The sequence below is a fragment of the Sminthopsis crassicaudata genome, chromosome 3 (genome assembly GCF_048593235.1).
Source record: "Sminthopsis crassicaudata isolate SCR6 chromosome 3, ASM4859323v1, whole genome shotgun sequence".
NCBI lineage: Eukaryota > Metazoa > Chordata > Mammalia > Dasyuromorphia > Dasyuridae > Sminthopsis > Sminthopsis crassicaudata.
In genome coordinates, this window is record NC_133619.1 from 395135908 (window position 1) to 395155918 (window position 20011).

Below are 20011 nucleotides of genomic sequence, written 5' to 3' on the forward strand. Positions count from 1 at the left end.
AAGTCTGCCACAGGAATCCTAGTTGCCCACTTGGAGCTTCTATCCTCAGCTACTAGTTTTACATCCAGAATGGTTATTGCACAATTTTCCAAGAACAGGAAACCAGAAGTACAAATTTGGCAGCAGCTGGAATCTGGTTAAGTAAAGATATTCGCCCAGGTCCAAGATCCTGAAGATCAAAGAAATCACAAGGGCCTTTCCTAGGATGTAAATCCTTCTTTCCAAGCAGGTTTCAATTCATCTAAGAGTCTTGAATTTCTATATCTGCCTTTGCATCAATACATGAAGCTGAGATTGCCCCATAGGCTGCAAAGATTCTCTTCACAATTAGTCAGGGTTAGAGTGATACAGAAGGAAGAATGAGGGGCTTGGAATCAGGATCTCTGGATTTTAGTTAACAGTCCTGTGACCCTTGGTAACTCACTCTGAGCCTCTTCTTTTATCTTCATCTATAAAATGGGAATCACCATTGTACACAAGAAGATTATACGATGATCAATTCTGATGGACATGGCTCTCTTCAACAATGAGATGATTCAGACCAGTTCCAATGATCTTATTATGGAGGGAGCCATCTACATCCAGAGAGAGGAATATGGGAACTGAGTGTGGTTCACTACATAACATTTTCACTCTTTTTGTTATTTGCTTGCATATTATTTTTTTCTCATTTTTTCTTGTTTGATTTGATTTTTCTTGTGCAGCAAGATAATTGCATAAATATGCATGCATATATTGGATTTAACATATTTCTACCATGTTTAACATATGTTAGACTACTTGCCATTTAGGGAAAGGGGTGGGGAAAGAGGGAAGAAATTGGATGCGAGGTTTTGCAAGGGTTAATCTTGAAGAATTATCCATGCATATGTTTTGAAAAATAAAAGGCTTTAATTTAAAAAAATAAATAAAATGGGAATCACAATATTTGTACTGCCAGGTTTGGAGAGATGTTGTGAAGTATTTAGTAAGCCCCAAAGTCATGGAGACTAAGTTGAGTCTGAAGTAGTAGAATCCTGAAAAGGAAGAAGAAATGGGGTAGGACCTTTAGGAGGGAAAAAAAGAAAGAAAGAAAAGATAAGAGAAATCATAAGCAACCTTCCTTAAAACTCAGGAAGCAAAGGCTAAAAGGGTTTGGGGTAAAGGAAATGGCAGAAAAAAAAAATCCCACCCAAAGCAATTTTCTAATTAAAATTTCTGTTTCTTTGGAATCAAGGGTTTGAGACTGCTGCTCCCACAATGATCACTTAGGATCAGAAAATCAGAGGAGAAAATAAAAAAGTCATAGCCAAAATAAGAGGACAACTCCATGTTTTTATCCCAAAGGAGGGGAGCAGCCTTCAAATATAAAAAAGACTTCCTATTACTAATAATATCTAATTTTCATATAAGAGAGGAGAAGAACAAGCATTTATTAGGAACAGTCCAAGGCACTGTGCTAAGTGCTTTGCAAGTATTATTTCACTTAATCCCTTTAACAATCCCAGGAGGTAGGTACTATCATTATTTCCATTTTATAGTTAAAGAAACTAAGGCAGACAGTGATATGATTTGCCCACAGTGACACAGCTAATAAGTGAGGTTGGATTTTAACTCAGGTCTTCTTGACTCCAGGCCTAGTACTCTGTCCACTATGTCATCTCTCATTTTATCCTCACATTAGTTCTGGAAGGTAGATGCTATTATTGTCCCCATATTACAGATGGAGGTACTTACACTAAACTGGAAAGCTGGGTAGCATAGTAGATAGAGTCCTGGGCCTGGGGTCGGAAAGACTCATTTTCCTGAATTCAAATCTGCCTCAAACACTTCCTAGCTGTGAGACCCTAACAAGTCTCTAACCCTGTTTACCCTAATTCCTCATATATAAAATGAGCTGGAGAAGGAAATGGCAAACCACTCCAGCAGCTTTGCACACACAAAAAGTCAGACAGCTAAAAAAATGGCTGACCCACAACAAAACTGCATGGGACAACCCTCTTGAAATGGTACCCAAGTAGAGAAAGATGTGGGTGCATCCACCCACATTTGAATGAGGTGACTAAGCCGTAATGAGAAATGCACTGAATCTGGAGCCACAAGCTGTGGGTTTCAGCCCTGGCTCTGTCACCTCCACTAATCACTTCCCTCTATCTAATTCACTGACCACTTTGTAAAATGGGCATAATAATGTTAGTAACTCACAAGGTTGCTAAGAGAATTAAATGAGATAAGGGATATGAAGTCATTAAGCATTAATCACCCACTATTGGGAATGTCCAGTGCAAGGTGCTAATGAAAATGCAGATGATAAGGTACCCGATTTCAATGAGTTTACAATATGGTAACACACAGGCTGCTGTAGTTCAGCAATTTTTCAGCTGTGATTCTTTATGATGCCCCTTGGGGTTTGCTTGGCAAACATACTAGAATAGTTTTCCATTTCCTTTTCCAGTTCATTTTACAGATGAGAAAACTGAGGCAAATAGAGTTAAAGTGCCTTGCCCAAAGTAACACAGCTAATAAGTGTCTGAGAATGAATTTGACCACAGAAAGATGAGTATTCTTTACTCCAGGTCCAGTCCTCTATCCACTATCCTTCCTAGCCGTCCTAACACAGGAGATTAACAAAAGCTCAGTTTTATGGGCAAACACAGTCTGCTGAAAAGGAATTGGAGGAGCCTTCCTATGGACCAAAGAAACTAGTACTAATGGCAGCCCAGATGATGAAAGAGTCTGATTTGCCTCTGTGATAGTCCTTTATGTGAATCCCCAATATTGACTCCGCAGCCAATCACAAAGGTATACAGCAAGTATACAGTGCTTGCATATGCTCAAAGGTACTTTCAGGGGATTGCATCAGCCAGAGCACATTATGTATATTCCTAAGGACTCTGCCCTCCTTGGCCAGCTCCTTGTTATACATATATACATACATATGCATAAGAACATATTCATATGTGCGCATATATTATACATGAGATGACAGATGTTTTTATAAATCTTAAGCACTTTTAAAATGTTAGCTATCATAAAAAATAATATGCATGATTACATATGTAGAGAGAGAGACTAGACCTATGGGGAACTCCCAGGAAACTCCTCCCAAGAATTCAGATTGGTGCTTTCTCTGCAGCTTGGAGTCTTAGAGAGTGCTTACAGCACTGAGAAATTAAATGCCCATAGTCTTATAGCCCATATGTCTCAGAGGTTTTTTATCTGTTAGGCAAAGTCTCTAGCTACTACGCTGCAATACTAGATGAAAGAGAGAAACAGACAGACAAACAAACGGAGGGAGGGAGAGAGGGAGAGAGAGAAAAAGAGAATGGGGGAAAAAGTGGGAGTAAGATCTTGGAAGAGGAGGTTGAGGGAAGTATATCTGTACATATATGTTCATATGACATGTCATTCTAGGGATTATATATGATCCAGGGTACGATGTCATATATATAAAATACATCTCTTATACATGTGTATACATGCATATGTATATATATATATGGTTAATATATATAAATATATAATATTTCATCCTGGATCATAGATTTAGGGACATTGTTGTTGTTGTTGTTATTGTTGCTCAGTCATTTTTAGCTGTCTAACTTTGGAAGTCCATTTGGAGTTTTCTAAGATACTAGAGTTGTCATTTCCTTCTCCAGCTCATTTTACAGATAAGGAAACTGAGGCAAACAGGGTTAATTAGTTGGCCTGCCCAGAATCACACAGCTAGTTGAGACTATATTTGGACTCCAGGCCCAGCATTATATCCATGTACCACAGCCATAGACCCATCATGCCATAGAAGTGAACCTAAAGAGTTTGGGGCTGATACATAAAAGTACCAGCTCTGACAGAAGGTCCTCCAGAAGGCTTTTAGACATAGTGACATCAGCAGAAGCCTAGTGATTTCCTCAAAGGAAAACTCATCAGAGTACAGCCATTGGGTAATGGAGTTTGAGGATTCTCTTGCCCAGAGTATTTCATGTAATGTCAATTAAATATAAAGTTAACTAAGCATGAAACGTACTATGAAGACACTCACACTAGTGGAATTGGGGACATTTTAAATTTATTGTTGTTCAATCATTTCACTTGTGCCTTTCACTTTGTGACCCTATTTGGGGTTTCCTTGGCAAAGGTACTAGAGTGGTTTAATGGTTCCTTCTCCAGCTCATTTTACAGATGAGGAAACTGAGGCAAGCAGGCTTAAAAGACTTACCCAGGGTCACAGCTTTTATGTGTCTGAGACCACATCTGAACTCAGGAAGATGAGACTTCCTAACTCCAGGCTCTGATACTCTACTACTAGGTCACCATGGGATTAAGGGGGATCATAGATTAAGAGGGCTGGAAGTAACCATTTTATAGAAAAGGAAATGGAGGCCCAAACAGCTAAAGTGATTTGTCTAAGGCCTTATAGCAAAGCTAGGATTCAAACTCAGGATGTCTTCCCAGATCTGGCACATTGTCTTCTGAGCCACCTAGCAGGCAAAATATTGAAGTGCGTATACCAGAATGTGTCCGTACCCTCAGCCCTTAAGAGCAGAAGAGCCCTCTAGTCCAACCATCTCATTAAATTGAGATCCAGGGAGGGGATGTGTGAGGCAGGACTAGAGGCCAGGTCTTCTTGCCCCTCCTCCAATACTCTTTCCCCTCCACAACCAAATCCCTCCCTTTAGTGACTAGTGACACTCCAAGGGGTGTGCCGTCTCATCAGTGTCACTCCCAGTGGGGACACACATATGGGATATGTCCATATTTGCCATTCCAAGTCTTCCCATCAATCCTCCACAGGGGTCTGGTGTGCTGGGAGAAGCCCCCCTCGGTTTTATTAGACACTGTATGGGACACAAAGGCTTTTCACCAGCTCACCCTTTTTTCCTCCCTTAACATATAACTTTCTAATGACATCAGGAAAGGGACATGTTCAAGTGATGGGAAGGTCATAAATTGAGTGTTTTAAGGGACTCAGAGATCATCTTGCCTCTCATTTTACAGGAAAATGAGACCCAGAGATATTATTATTTACCCAAGTTCATAGCAATAGTAAATGGCAAAATTGGGAGTCGAAGCTGGGTCTTCAATTCCAAATTCAGTTCTTTCTACCATATTATGCCATACAGAATGATGGGGGAGGTTATAATTCATAATTATAGACTCAGCCACCCACATCTATCTCAGCCCCATGGCAATTAGGAGGCCTGAAAGGATGAGCACATGAATAGAATTAACCCATGGGCCAAGGCTGAACTCTAGCAGAAAAGACACATAAGATTTCAGGGAAGGTGATGGCCAGGTTAACGTGTGTATGTCTGGGTGGGTGGGTGTTGTTCACCCTTCCTTTCCTTCCAGGCTGCCCTTGATATTTATTCCCCCAAACTCAGAACACGTAAGTTGTAGAAGTAGGGTAGGGATAGGGTTACAATGTCATGAGCTGGAGACTGAGAGAAGCCCCATTTACTCGAGACTGAAGCAACAGACAACAGCCAAAAACAGTTCTATTAAATATAATTTTTATTTCATTCAAGGCAAAGCTAAATAAAACTCTACAGTGCAAAATATATCATAAAGGCGAAGCATCCTGATTATACCCTTTCTTTCTGTGCTTGTACATAAATATATATATATATATATGTATATGTATGCATATATACATATATATATGAAGATAAATGCACATATACACACCTGCATTTCCCCAGAGGCTCTTAGACCTGGAGACTTCCCAAGGCCTATATGTGTATCATATCAAGACATGGTTATATAGCTTATTTATATAACCACATGGTTATATAGGAAAACTGCCTATAGGAATTGTTTTCCATTCAAGCCAAAGGAAAAAATCATGCACAGTATAGTCAAAAGCACTGCATATCATGTGGGCAGTGGAAGTATTGGGAATCTGGGTTGGAACAAAGAAAAGTAATGAGTCCCAAGGGACTTTTTCAGAGAAAGGTGCCCCTCCCTGCCATGGTAGCTGTCCTCCCTGAAATGATATGAGATGGGCTTCTCCTCTGTGGAATCCTCTGCCAGCTTCTGGACATTCTAACAGCCACTGAGCAAACCAAGGAAGGTGACTCCTGACACGTCTTGTGTGAATGTCAGCGGGGTCCCCAGATCACAAACCTGTAAATGCAGTTTCTCAGGGATACATGTGCTCTCTCATGACCATGCATGCTACCACATACATACAAACTACCCCTCAGTCCCATTCATCTACATGCCACGTGTGCACATCCCTTCCGTATACTCAGATACATCCATACTTCTTCCACAGACTCCACCCATTCTCTCCTACACACTCCAGAAATGACTGGCTGGGGATGAGCCCCCATACCAGCACTCTCTTGACACACATTCACACACACACACACACACACACACACACACTCCATCTGCTAAACACACTTATGACCCTCACACATTCCTCTACATTCACTACCTGCACATTTAAACTTCCTCACATTCAAGTTCAACTAACATTTGTGCAACAACTACTCCAAAGCTTCTCAGTGCTCGAGGCTACAAAGTGCCAACCTGCATTAGTAAAGGGAACTTCCTCACTCCTTGCTGCTATTCAGTTGTTTTCAGTCTTTGGGGGGTTTTCCTGGCAGTAATATCCCAGCGGTTTGCCATTCCTTCCCCAGCTCAGAAGGAGAAACTGAGGCAGACAAGGTTAGGTGACTTTCCCAGGATCACACAGCTAGTAAGTGTCTGAGGCTGCATGTGAACTCAGGTCTCCCTGATTCCAGGTCTTGCACTCTGTCCACCACACCACCCAACTGCCCTCATTTGGGAGTTCCCTATACTGACGAAATCCAAAGTCCAGTCCCTCTTTCCTATCCAATTCATGTTCATGGCTTAGAGGGATGAGTTTCCAAAGGCACACAAAGCAGGAAGCTAATTCCTCTTATTCACCCGATGTAAGATGGCCATCGACAAAGAGGACAAGCTGTCCGTCAGCCGTCGTTCCTGACTCTGCCTATTCTCTGAGATCACTTCCCATCTACTCTGTCTAGATTTTGCACAGTTGTTAGTATCCTGTCTCACCCATTAAACCCGGGCTCCCTGAGGGCAGGGACCCTGTTGTTGTCTCCCCTATATCCCCAACACTTAGCACAGTGCCTGGCACACACATAGGAAATATTCAATAAATGTTGTTGACCATCCTAGAGGCAAGCTGATCAAATCCTATAGACACTCAAGTGCACACACACTTCTGCATATTTGAAACATATACACAAACACACCATAAGTGACAGACACTCATAAACTATCCAGTTTTGGACATGTGCTCCCCTAGTACCACCACTAACAAATACCCATCCCCCCCAAGACAGGACCAATACAAGCCCTTTTCAGTGCCCACTTATAGAATCCTCTGACAGCAAGAATTCATAGCCACAGGGGGTAAAGTTCATATGAAAACCAAAGCCAAGTGCTCAGATCCTTCTTTCTGATATGAAAGGATGGGGAATGCAAAAGGAAGAGCTAATATATAATTGATTTCTTTGGTCTTATCCACTCAGTCTTTTATGGACTCGTGAACTATTAGAGATAGAAAGGACTGTAAAACTCATCTAGTTCAAGGATTCTAGTCCCTTTAAGGATGATGACTCCTTTTGAAATTAAAACCTTTCCAGGACCCTCACTCCATAGCATCATCATTCTATTATACTTTTTTTTTTTTTTTAGCATCTGCAGATACCATATTCATAGATTCCACACAGTAACTCTAACACCCAAGAGCCCAAAGCCCAAAGTTTGATCACCTTCCTTTGCCAAGTATATCCTATCAGTAATAAGTGAATTTAAGTTCTGGACATTCAAGCACAACTTGGCAAAGCAGGCTCTCTTTGAACCCAAAAACAACCCCCCTTCTCTTCCCTGGAATTCCTCCAACATTATAGGGATGCTTAGGTGGTGGCTCTATATAGACTTCCTGCTGTATAACCAACGCCATGGGAGAAGCTCTTTAAGCAATATAGGGGAGGTTCCCAACATCCTAGAAGTGAATTCCAAGGATGCAGGTGCAGTGTAGGGGAGACAAGGATGAAGAAAAGGGACCCACCCTCTGCGCCATCTCTCTGATAATAATACTCTGCCTCCTAGAGCACTCCTGAGTCCAAACTTGATTTTATTTTATTTTTTATAGTCAAAAACTGGTCAAGCCTCACAACACCTCAGTGAGGTAGATAAGTATTATTATGCCCATTTTACAGATGGGGAAACTGAGGCCCAGAGAAAGTAAGTGACTTGCCCAGCAAGTAAGTAGAAGAGCTGGGAATGGAAAGTTCAAAGTTGTCTTTTCCCTTCCTTTCAAACTACCCTAACTACTAGACCTCAGAATCTCCCCCCCCACCCCCAAACTTGTGCTTAATGCCGAGGTGAAGGGAAGAAAAGGTAGTGTTCCATGAAGGCAGCTACAAGAGGTATTTGCTGATCTGTTCACTTCCAAAGGACTTCTCACCCGTGAAAGTCTGAACTTGTCTATCTGGCCTAATGAAAGCAGGACAGAAAGGAAGCTATTGTAGGAGCAGGAAGCTGGGAATGGGAAGCCCACAGGGCAGGAGGCAGAAAGCAGGAATGAAGAACCGGGATTTCCGAGTGCAGCAGGACCCAGGCCCCTGCCAGAAGTGGGCCTGAGGACAGCCAGCCAGCTGCTGCCTCCCAACACCATGATTTTATTTCCTTTATCTTCTGCAGAAGGGGAAACTACCATGGTGTCAAGGCAACTACCCTGGGTACTTGATTGGCCAAAATGAAATAAGAAAAGCTCTGGCTCCTGCTGGGAAAGCCACAGAAGCTGAGCCTAGAAAATCTAAATGAAACACCCATGTGCAGTCTCACCACGGAGGACAGAACAGGGCTAGTTGGCTTGTGTTGGTGATGGGACATAGCACTGTATCATCCCCCCCTCCTTAATCGGGCCCCTTCTGCCTACTGCTGGGAGACCCAGTCATAAGAATTCTCAGAACAGCCACCTCCCCTTATTGCCGCAGTCACTCCCACACCACATCCCCCAAACCGTTCTCCCACCAGAAGCACCACAGGCCTAAGTAAACTGGCAAGGGACCAAGCTGAATCATCCTGATTACAAGCTCCCATGCCCACCTCACTCCTCCTTTCCCCGGACCAACAGCACTCTGTGTGAGCCAGAATGGGCTTGGAGGACCCTTCCCTGCCTCCCCATCAGCTGCAACTTTCTGTCTCCCAGCAAGCACTGGTCTGAGAGGAGATAGAGGGGAAATGCTAAAATACAAGGGTCTAAGGCACAGACGAGTCCCCCCGTTCTCAGAACAGCAAAATAAGAATAATAAATAATAATAATTGTGGGTGTGCTTCCCCCAGGTCCATCCTTACCCTGAAGGGAGGATAATGCAAGCTGGGGCAGAGCACCTAACGCTAAAGCAGGAAGGGGTGGCCAGCAAACCCAAAGCCTCTTTCAACAGAAGGAAGGAAAACTCTCAAGTTTGCCACCAGAGAGGGAGGATTCTGGAATTCTAGATTCCAGAAAGAGTTCCCAGCCCTTTACTTAGGGATCATGCATGGGCTCTCCCGGGGAGAAATGAGCAGCTGAGGGGGGAACAGTCCATCGGGTAGAAGGAAGAGTAGGCAGAAGAGTGGAAAAGGACCTCAGAATCACAAGCAACATGGCAATCTTTCTCCAAAAAGGAAAAGAGAGGGATACAGGAGGTTGGAGAAAGGGGACAAGATATTCCCAATGAATTAGCCATAGTCCTGCCATGGCCAAGAGACATGGGCTCCCAGGGATGGGTGGGTGGGGTGGGCCTGGGGCACAGGCCATGGCCTTTCCCAATTGGGGAATTTAGGCACCAGGGAACTAAGGCTAGGTCAGAGCTTCCAGTCCCCTAGGCAGCTGGGACTCAAAGAAAAGTCTCTGTTAGTTCTCTCTCAGTAACATAGGAACTCGAGCCCCTGAGTTGCAGATTTAGAGAAAGGAGAAAGGGTTTAATACCTGACATCACTTCAGGCCAAAGAGCCAGGATGCTCCCTTTTCCCCACCACCCAATGACCCAGGCCATAGGGTGGCCCTGCTCAGAACCCGTTCCTCAGGCCTCTTAGGTGAAATCTTCCCATCTTTGAGAGAGAACTAGCCCTGAGGCAATGAGAGAATGCCCCACATACCTCTCCTCTAACTGGTTATGGGGCTGCAGGCTGGGCTGAGAGCAGACCACTTATCCTACAAAATAGGAGGTTACATCCCCCAAAGTCCCACACCTCTCTAACCCATGACACACACACACACACACACACACACACAAAACAAAGATAAATCCTGTCCGGTTGACTTTCATCCCCAGAGTTCAGTGTTCAGGGTGGCAAATGTCCCCGTGGCACCCATAGCGACTCCTCCATGTCTCCCCCAACCCCAGCTCCATGGAAAGAATCATAGTGTATCCAGAGAACATGAGCCCAGAGAATCTGAGTCCTTTATGTGCATGTGGGGGCTGAACAGGCCTTTGGAGGTAGGGGGTTATGGAAGGAGGGAAAGAAGAAGCCATTGAAAGAGGTCAGTGGGAGCTTTGTGAGAGGGGAAAGGAGGCAAAAGAACGCAGGCACTCAAAACCCTAAGCAAGAGGACTCCTCTTGCTATGGAAGGAAAGGGATGGGACCTGGTGGGAAGGGGATCCAGAACTGGAGCTCCCAATGAACTGGCCATGGCCCTGTCTTAACCAGGAGGACAGGCCTGTAGGTCAGACGAGGGATGTGGCAGGACCAGAGCACGAGCTCCACCCATTCCCAGTGCAGTGGGAAGGGGGTTCTCAAAAATTAGGGAAGAACAGTCAGGGTAGAGATGGGTGACTGCAAGAGAAGATCCTCATCCACACACTTCCAACCTCAGAATGGCCCCTTCTTAATGCATCCCTTCTCTGAGTCCCCCACCCCTCCCCCAGCCCCCTCTCTCCTTCTTTGTCTGACTCATCTGCGTCCCTGTAAGGAGGAGAAAGGAGAAAAGGGTGAGAGGGGACAGCCGAAGGAGCCGGTCTACGTAGGCCCCATTGCTCCCCATCCCTGGGGATTCCAGTCTGAGCTAAGCAGCGGGCAGCACAGGCACGTGGGTTCTATATTCACGGCCCAAGCATCAGTTTTGTTAACAAAAATAGAGACTCTGTGGTTGTGTGTTGACTGCAGTGTCCCCCTGGGCCTCGAGGCCAGAGGCTTACAGCTTTGGTGTTGCTTTCTGCTCAGCTTTGGAGCCAGCCATTCCGTTCTCAGTGTTGTCATTCCCTGATGAATTCACGAGGCATTCCTTCCTGGAAAAGCAAAAATCACAGTTCTCAGCATTGCAGGAGACCTTTGAGATCATCAAGACCAACTTCCCAGGCCGCCCTGACTCTTGGTTTCCCAGTGATCTCTGCACTCCCAGTGCTTGGCTCTGCATGTCCCTCTCAGGATCACCCTTTCTCTTTATAGAATTCTAGGACAGGGGCAATTAGCTGGTGGAATGGCTAGAGCATAGGCCCTGGGCTCAGGGGAACCTGGATTTAAACCGGACGCTTACTAGTCGTATGACCCTTAACTCAGATGGCCTCCCAAAAAAACAAAGAAAAGAAATTCTAGTGATGGAGGGAGCTCATTGTTTCCTGCAGAAGCCCTTCCATTGTTGGACAGCTAAAATTGTTTTAGGAAAGTCTTTCCTGTATAAAAGCAATAATAATACCACCACATCTCTAGGGCACTTTAATAAACCTGCAAACTAAGGAAGAAGAGTATTTTGTTTTATTAGCCCTGTTTTACAGATGAGGAAACTAAGATTTAGTGAGATTGAACAACTTACAGAGATTACCTAACCACTAAGTGATGCAAAAAGACACGCTCTAATCACTTACATAGTGAAAAAGCAGGTGAGGTACAGGCCCTGAGACCTCCTTCTCTCCCTGCTCTCCCATATAATCACTTCACTTTAATGTGGGAAAGGACAATGGTATTCATGAGTTGTGCCCAGGAATGAGGCCCTTTCCGGAGATGAGAAGGGAACACCAGTACCACGCCACCCTCCCTTCTTGTCCTGACCCTTTCCATGTCCCCCGAGGAAAGAAAAAAGTAAAATACTGGAGAAGACTGATGACAAAGGAGTCCTCCCATCACCTTCTCCTTAGATCCAGCCAAAGGGAAGAAGGGAGAGGAAGCTAGAGTGGGGAGAGGCATGTAGAGGAAGATGACTTGATAATTGGTATAAGAAGGTACATGTGACTGGAGAGAATATGTACACAAGAGAGGGGTGTGATAGGGAGAACGAGGTAAGGGAAGACAGTAGGATGGAGAAAATGAGAATGACTACAGTAAAACCAGAACTTAGTGAGAAGGTGGAGGTTAATAACATGCGAGAGAACAGCAAGAGGAATAGAATGAGGATGCAATGAGAACAAGAGCGGTGGAATGGAAAAGGACAATGGAATGAGGAGGAAAATGGGGTAAGCATAAGAACAGCAAAATAAAGGTGTGATAGAATAGAATGAGAGAGGGCCTGAGAGGATTGTAAAATGGGGAAAGTTAGTAAGATAGAGAGAAATCTTATAGGATGGAGGGAGAGTGGGAGAAAGATCGAATGGGTCAGGAAGAAGAATGATCAGATGAGAAAAGCAAGTTGAATAAGAAGAAATAGAAAATTAGAGATGAATAGTCAAAGATGCAGGAGAATAGATAGAGAAGAGTGATTTGGGAAGAATGATTGATGGAGAACAGAAGGGAAGAAAGGAAGGTCAGTGGAATTAAAAGAATGTGGCTTGGGAAGATGAAAATGGTTAGATGTAGGAAAGATTATAAAACAAGGGAGAGATAGCATGTCCACAGGCAAATCACTTAACTTCTCAACCTTAGTTTCCCCATTTGTAAGAATAAGAAAAACACCCCTACAGCACCTACCTCACAGGAATGCTGTAAAGATCAAATGAAATAATGCATTCAAAACCTCCTTTCAGATTTCAATGTTTTACATGCAGGTTATTAGTATTACTAGACAGAATAAGGAAGGATGGAATGAGAATTGAGGATGAGAGTGAGCTATCGTAAGGAAGATGGGATGGGGAGAATAGAGGGGCAGGAGTCAGTATGATAGGAATAAAGAACTGATGCTGATTAACTCACTTCTTCTCTTGGGTCTTCTTAATGATGAAAGTAATGAACTTCTTAATCAACATGATGACAATAAGAAGTCCGATAAGACCACCCACAACTGAGACGATGATGATTGTCACAGTATTGTCTACCTTCACCACTGTGAGGACAGAGAGGAGAGGAAGAAAGAGTTAAGAGGTAAGAGAGTCCCAAGATCACATGGCTAGCTAATAGTATTGAGGTGAACCAGAAAGAATACTGACTTTTGAATGAAAATACCTGCATTCACTTCTAGGGACCTCAGTTTCTCCAGCTGCAAAAGGGGCAGAGGGTACAATGCTATAGCTTTATACGCCATGATCAGAATCAATCAATCAATCAACCAGTACTTATCAAGAATCTACTATGTGCTGGGAATACAAAGACAAAAGTTAAATAACCCTTACCTCAAAGTAGTTTATTTTCTATAGAAGAAAACATGAGTAAGAATCAAGGGTAGCCTGTTCAGGGCTAGGTGGCGCAGTGGAGAGAACACCAGCCCTGAATTCAGGAGGACCCGAGTTCAAATTTGACCCCAGACACTTAACACTTCCTGGATGTGTGACCCTGGGCAAGTCACTTAATCCCAATTGCCTCAGGAAAAAAAAAAAAAAAAGTAGCCCTTTCCCAATAGCCTTCTTACCAATGATTCCCTTTCTTTGCCTGGCTAAATGTTAAGCCCTTGTCCCCACAGCCTCAGGAGAGAGCCCAGGGCCCTCACTGCACCCCAACCATTAAGTTCACTCCTTTCCCAAAAGTGATGGACCAGATTCTTCTACCCCCACCCTTGCCAAGTGACCACTCACACCACTGGGATGAGCCAGGAGTCATCAACTATGGTGAAAGACCACAGGTATTACTTTTTGCCATGCTGCTATTCTCTGCAGACTCCCGGGGATTGCCATCTGGCCCTCATCCTAAGGATGCATCCTAAGGACTCTTGGACTTTTCCATGCTATCTGCAGTTGTCTCCCTTGATTAGAATCCTGAAATTCTTGAGAGCAATATCTATCTCATTTTTCTATCTCTAGCACTTAGGACAAGGCTTGGTACATAGTGTTTTATAAATGCTTTTTCATTTATTCATTCAAGTATATGCAAAATAAATACAGTTTAATGGGAGAAGGGGAAGATACCAGCAAGTATCTTCCTGGGGAAGATCCCCAGGGTGGGAAAATCAGGGAAAGGCTTCACATAGGAGATAACACCTGAGCTAAGCTTTCAAAAATAATCGGTTTTCAAAGAGGTGGAGATGAGGAAGGGGGAAATTTCCAAATACAGACAGAGCTGGGAGCAGAACCCAGATCATTGGGTGTCAAATATAATGTTCTTTCCATTAGGTGGGCCGCCTCCATTTACTTCGTGCCAGTCTCCTCCTGCCCCATAAACACCCTGTGGTGGTACTCCTTCCCACCCTCATATCTTTGTCCTTGAGATTTAATTTCACTGTAGTATTGTTTTTCCATGACTACCAATTTCTTCTGATGACATAATTCAGTGCATAATTTTACATATCATCATTCTATTCCCTAGAGTTTTCTTCCTTGGTTCCCTTGCTACATTGTAAGGGAATTTGCTTAAGGACAAATCTAGGTCTCATATGATTACAAAAGCGACCTTAACTATGCTTAGTTAGTATTCATTCATAAAATACTTGTCAATTGATTTTTTAATAGATACTCTTCTGGAAAGTTTTCCATAAAACTATCTGGAAGAGAAGACTCTAGTCCCCTCCAGCCTCTTTTTGTTCAAATGTTCAACTTTCTCCTCTAATTATTCCACAGTGTGCACTCATTGACTTCTCTGTACATAGTAAAATTACTTATTTGTGTCTTATTAATGTCTTCAGCTGATGTTTATTCAGCCTGTCTATACTCCATCTTAGATTATTAGAGAAACTTCCAAAGAGCAGGAACTATGTCTGTACAATTCAGTTCAGTGCCTCATAGCAATAAGAACCTGATCAGAATTAATTCTGTTATCCATGCTAATTAATGGAATCTGTGGCACGAATATGCCATAATAGCATCATCTAAAAATAATGCATTTGGACTCACCATAGATTGATTGCACAATTTTTTTAAAAGTCTTTATAAAGATTTTATAAAGTCTTTTTCTTTGTGGAATGATGTGTGTGTGTGTGTGTGTGTGTGTGTGTGTGTGTGTTTTCAATCTGGCATTCAAATGAGTTGGATTGCCTGAATGATTTCCTGTCCCTTACCTTACCTTCTTGCTCAACGTTGAAGGCACACAAGTCCCAGTTCCTCTACGAAAGATTTTTACTCTCAGCCCACAGTTATGTCTCCCTCCTCTAAATATCCACAACGCTAAGAGTTAGAACTACACAATTACCACCTTATTATGTACAACGTGGTTCTCGGTTCCCAAGCAGAAACTAAATGACCATTGGCTAGATATATGGTAGAGCACAAAAAATCAGTTGGACTAGAGGACTTCTAAAGTCCTTTCCAGTGCTAAGATAAAACATTGGTCATGGATTACATGAGATCAGATGAATCAGGTTGACTCATGCTGGAATAGCTATAGATTCAGCCCCCATTTCCTCATATGGGAAATACAGGAGTTGAACTAAATGAGTTCTAAGAAGGTTCCTCGTGGCTCTAACATGTCATAAAGTATATATTTTCCTATATCAATATCACCAAGTTCCTGATCTATTTATTCAAGAGCGGAAAGAACCAGATAAATCTCTAAGGTCCCTTATAGCGCCAGAATGTCTTAGAATGAGGTCCACAGGGACTAAGAGGCTTGCCCAAGGTGACGAGGCTAATTAGTGACTAAGCTGGAAAGGGAACTCAGTGCTCCTAGATCCCAGGTCAATGTTCTTATTTATATCAAATAAACCTTTATGTCACAGTGATACTGGAAGAATTGACATCATTATCTATTATCCCACTATTGGTTTCTAGTTTAGTGAATTGGTGGGACCTCACATTAATTTCTATTTACTTATAACTAAGTAATTAGAAATACCAGTATAATACTATGACCATAGTAGGCACAGAACCAATAAATGCCAAATGAATAAACAACAGCTACTACCTGTATATAAGTCCATTTTCTTATCCATAAAATGAGAAAATGGAGTTGGATTAGATCAGCTCAAATATGCTACAATTCTAACATCCTACATATCCCTTACTCTTTAATATAATGCCATTATAGTCAGTGAGGTGCTAGAGCTAAGTCTTATTGTCTCCAAATTTTCGCTGTGAGCATTTACACCTTCAAATGTTTCAAATAGGGGCTTCATTTGTTGTTTTGTTGAATGTCTAGACTTAAGAAAGAAAATCCGTTTTGTTTTGTTTTGGGTTTTGTCTTGTTTTTTTGTTTTTTGCTGAGGCCTTTGGGTTTAAGTGACTTGCCCAGGAAGTATTAAGTGTCTGAGGTCACATTTGAATTCAGGTCCTCCTGACTTCAGGGCTAATGTTCTATCCACTGTACCACCCAGCTGCCTCAATAAAGAAATTCGTACTAAAGCAGATTAAACTTTAAAGTGTGTCATGCTTTTCAGAGAGCTGGCTATTAAACATTTATCAGAACACTCATAAAGATAGCATATTTTTCTTGCATTTCTATAATGCTTTAAAGTTTACAAAATGTTTTACAAATGTCATCTCATTTAATCCTCATCACAATCCTGGGAGATAAGAGTCATTATTATCCCCATTTTGCAGATGAGGAAGCTGAGGCTAAGGGATATTATGTGACTGGTTCAGTCAGTCACACAGTCATACACAGTATGAGGCTGGATTTGAACTGAGTTTTCCTTATCTTCAAATTTAATAATTTAATCTAAGTTTGAGATTTGACCATTCTATGCACAACGATATGACTTTAAGAAAATAATTTTCCTTCTCTGAGCTTCAGTTTCCTCATCTTTAAAATGAGACCAATAATACTCATTCTAAGTACATAAAGTTGTTTCTGAGAATAGTTTTTTTAATGTAAAACATGTAAACATCTCCTCAGTCCTCCCATCATCTCCCCCAAATGCTCTACCTCCCCTATCCCCACCACCTACACTTGTCAACGACAATGAGAGAGATAGTAGCTTCATGCTGGGCATTCTTCTCCTTGGGATTCTTCACACGGCAAGTATATTTTCCCTTGTCCGAGAACTCTAGGTTAAGAATCAAAATCGAGATGTTGTTCTTTTTCTCCTTGACAGAGCCAGCCATCTCAATGCGTGCCGGATCAATGTTGGACCTAATCTTTGGTTCTGACTTTTCATTCTTCACTGTCCCGTCAATCAGCTGTGGGTAGACAGAGGAAAAGAGAAAGTGCCCGAAACCAAAGAAAGTAAAAAAAAAAAAATCTAAATCTTAGCACCCAACCTTCTGTTTCTATACAGAACAGTCACCTAAACTAGTACAGATAGATTCTAGAAATGGAGACTATGCAGGCTTATCTGCTTATAAAAATTACTCTTATTTACCTAACTCAAATCCTAACCTGTTTACATCTTGCCCAGGACCAGAGTTTTTCAGGAACTGAACCAAAACAACTTTAAGGTTATTGCAAAAGCTAAGGTTACAGGATTCTATCTTCTCAGACTCTCCTCCCAAGCACTGGGCAAATATGGTGAGACTATCTCATCTTTGATACAACCATGGTAACAAATATCCGTCTTACTCATGAGAAAACACAAGAATAAAAGGACTGATCCGTTCCATATCCAAGTCTGGAAGGTTTGGAGAACAGAGCAGGAAAAGGATCTATCTCATCTTCTCCTTCCCAATCTCTACATCTGCCCCCTCCTCCTCTCCTGCCCCAAAGATACTCACATTCTTGAATTCCTCTGAGTTATTGAATGTCCACCAGAAATGGAGGTTTTCAAAGCCCATACAGGTGGAGAAGGTGCAAGGCAACAAGACATTTGTTCCATTTACAGCTGTGATGGTGGTAGCCTTCCCCACAGACACCTCCAGTGTCAGGGAACAAGGGAACAGGATGAAAGCTATTCCTAAGGAAAGAAGGAAGAAAAAAATCACAGTGAAGGCTCAACTCCACCAAAGGACAGTCAGAGATTTACCTAATGATTCTGGAAGTTGAACAGCCTATCCTTTGGGGTACTTTTCTTCTATGTGTGTGAGGGTAGGTGTGGGTTTGTCTACATGTGTTGGAAAGTGCCATTAGCCTAAAATGCCAGAAATTTTGTCCTCTGGCCTAACATCAAAAATATGCATAGACTCACTTTCCAAAAATCAAAGGGCTTCACATAGGAGATAATAATTATTTGTTAGATGGGGGGGCTTTCAGGGAGGGTTTCTAAAAAATAATCCCTGGCAGTGATAGATACAGATAATATCTAGGCTTGATTATGCATGTCAAATAATTTGTTAAGTATTTATTAGGTGCCTCTTATTTATAAAAAAGCACGATAATCTCCATAGAATGTTGGGGCTGAATGGGAATTCAGAAATCAAGAAAAATGTTGTCAGATGAAGAAGCTGAAACCCAAGGATGTTCATATGGCTGCCCAAAATGGACCATTGGTGAAAGACAATGCCAGCAATTGAATCCATTTCTTCTGACTCCAAGGCTACATTACAATGCCTTTGATGTGCTGCTTTCTAATCATTCAGAACGAACTGTTTGCTGCTCATGCAATAGTTCATTTTGGAGTTGTTAAAACATTTGTAGGGAAGGTCATGCAGAATATTCCCCTAGTGACTGCTTGACTGCTAAAGTCCTTTCCAAGGAAGCTCTCACCCCCAAGTCGCAGTTGGAGAGACCTCTCTGCTTCCAACAAATCAGAATCTGAACCTGAGAATCAGAACCTGAGCCGAAGAAAACCCCAGCCATAATCTGGGATTGGAAGGAAGATTTTATCATCTCTCTTTTCCAAACAAAGCTCCTTCTCACATCCCAGAGGATGGGCAAAAGGCATGGACCAATTTCTCTGCTTTTAAGAAATAATCAGCAGCCTTGTTCAGCAACAAGGAGATAGCCCAGAAGACTTGATCCCAAGAAAGGATTTAACAATTAGGAGCTAAATCTTATTCTCCATTTGGATTTTAGGCACAATGGGCTAACTTGGTCTTCAAAATAGCCACCAGGGGTCGCCCCAACCCAAATAAAGAAGACTCTCCGGGGGATGGGCAAATTGGAATCAGGCTTCCCAGAGTCTGGAGGTGGTTGGGACAAATAGGATGCTACTTCCCAAGGTGCTTCCCTCAAACACAAACCTCAAATTTAAAAACAGGGTAAGAAAAAAGGGTAAAGGCAAATGAACGTTCTCAGTCTCTTCACATTCATTGATTCATCTTCCTCCTCCAACTCCCTAGGTGTAGGAACTATTGCCCATTTTTATGTCTGTCTACACTCCAGAATGATCTCAATCATCACCCCAATACAGATGACTGTATCCCCTTCAATCTCTCCCTTTCACTCCAGTCCCAAGCCTCCAACTACCTACAACACCTATATGGCACCTCAAACTTAGCATATACAAAACTGAACTTTTTAGACTTCCCCCATCTTTCTTTCCTTCTCCCAAGTAGAATTATTTCCAATGGCTCCTAGGCAACAAATAAATAGAGGGCTGATCCAGAGTCAGGAAGATCTGAGTTCAAATGCTGCCTCATACACACACTAATAATATAACCCTCAGTAAGTCACTTAAATACCGTTTGACTCAGTTTCGTTAACTATAAAAGGGGATGATATTAATAGCATCTGCCTCACAGAGTTGCTATGGGGATCAAATGAGATAATAATTGTTAAGTACAGTGTCTGGCAGACGGCAAGTGCTTTGTAGATGTTATCATCATTATCATCATTATTCCTAGGAAGCCCTTAGCTCAAATCCTGTCTCAAATACTTAGTAGCAAGTCTCAAACTCTGCCTCAGTTTCCTCGTCTGCAAAATAGGAATAATAATAGCA

The 20011-nt window shown here is 42.5% G+C and overlaps 1 protein-coding gene across 1 annotated transcript in view; it reads right to left on the reverse strand.

Moving 5' to 3' along the window:
- Positions 1 to 8114: 8114 nt before the first annotated feature.
- The window catches only part of SCN4B (sodium voltage-gated channel beta subunit 4), a 32258-nt gene continuing 20361 nt past the window's right edge, over positions 8115 to 20011 (reverse strand). The window contains exons 2-5 of the mRNA XM_074302243.1: positions 17910 to 18088; positions 17147 to 17378; positions 13093 to 13222; positions 8115 to 11258 (exon numbers count right to left, since the gene is read on the reverse strand). Coding sequence (XP_074158344.1) covers positions 11165 to 11258; positions 13093 to 13222; positions 17147 to 17378; positions 17910 to 18088 — 635 coding nt within the window. The 3' untranslated portion in view covers positions 8115 to 11164. The remainder of the gene's footprint in view (positions 11259 to 13092; positions 13223 to 17146; positions 17379 to 17909; positions 18089 to 20011) is intronic.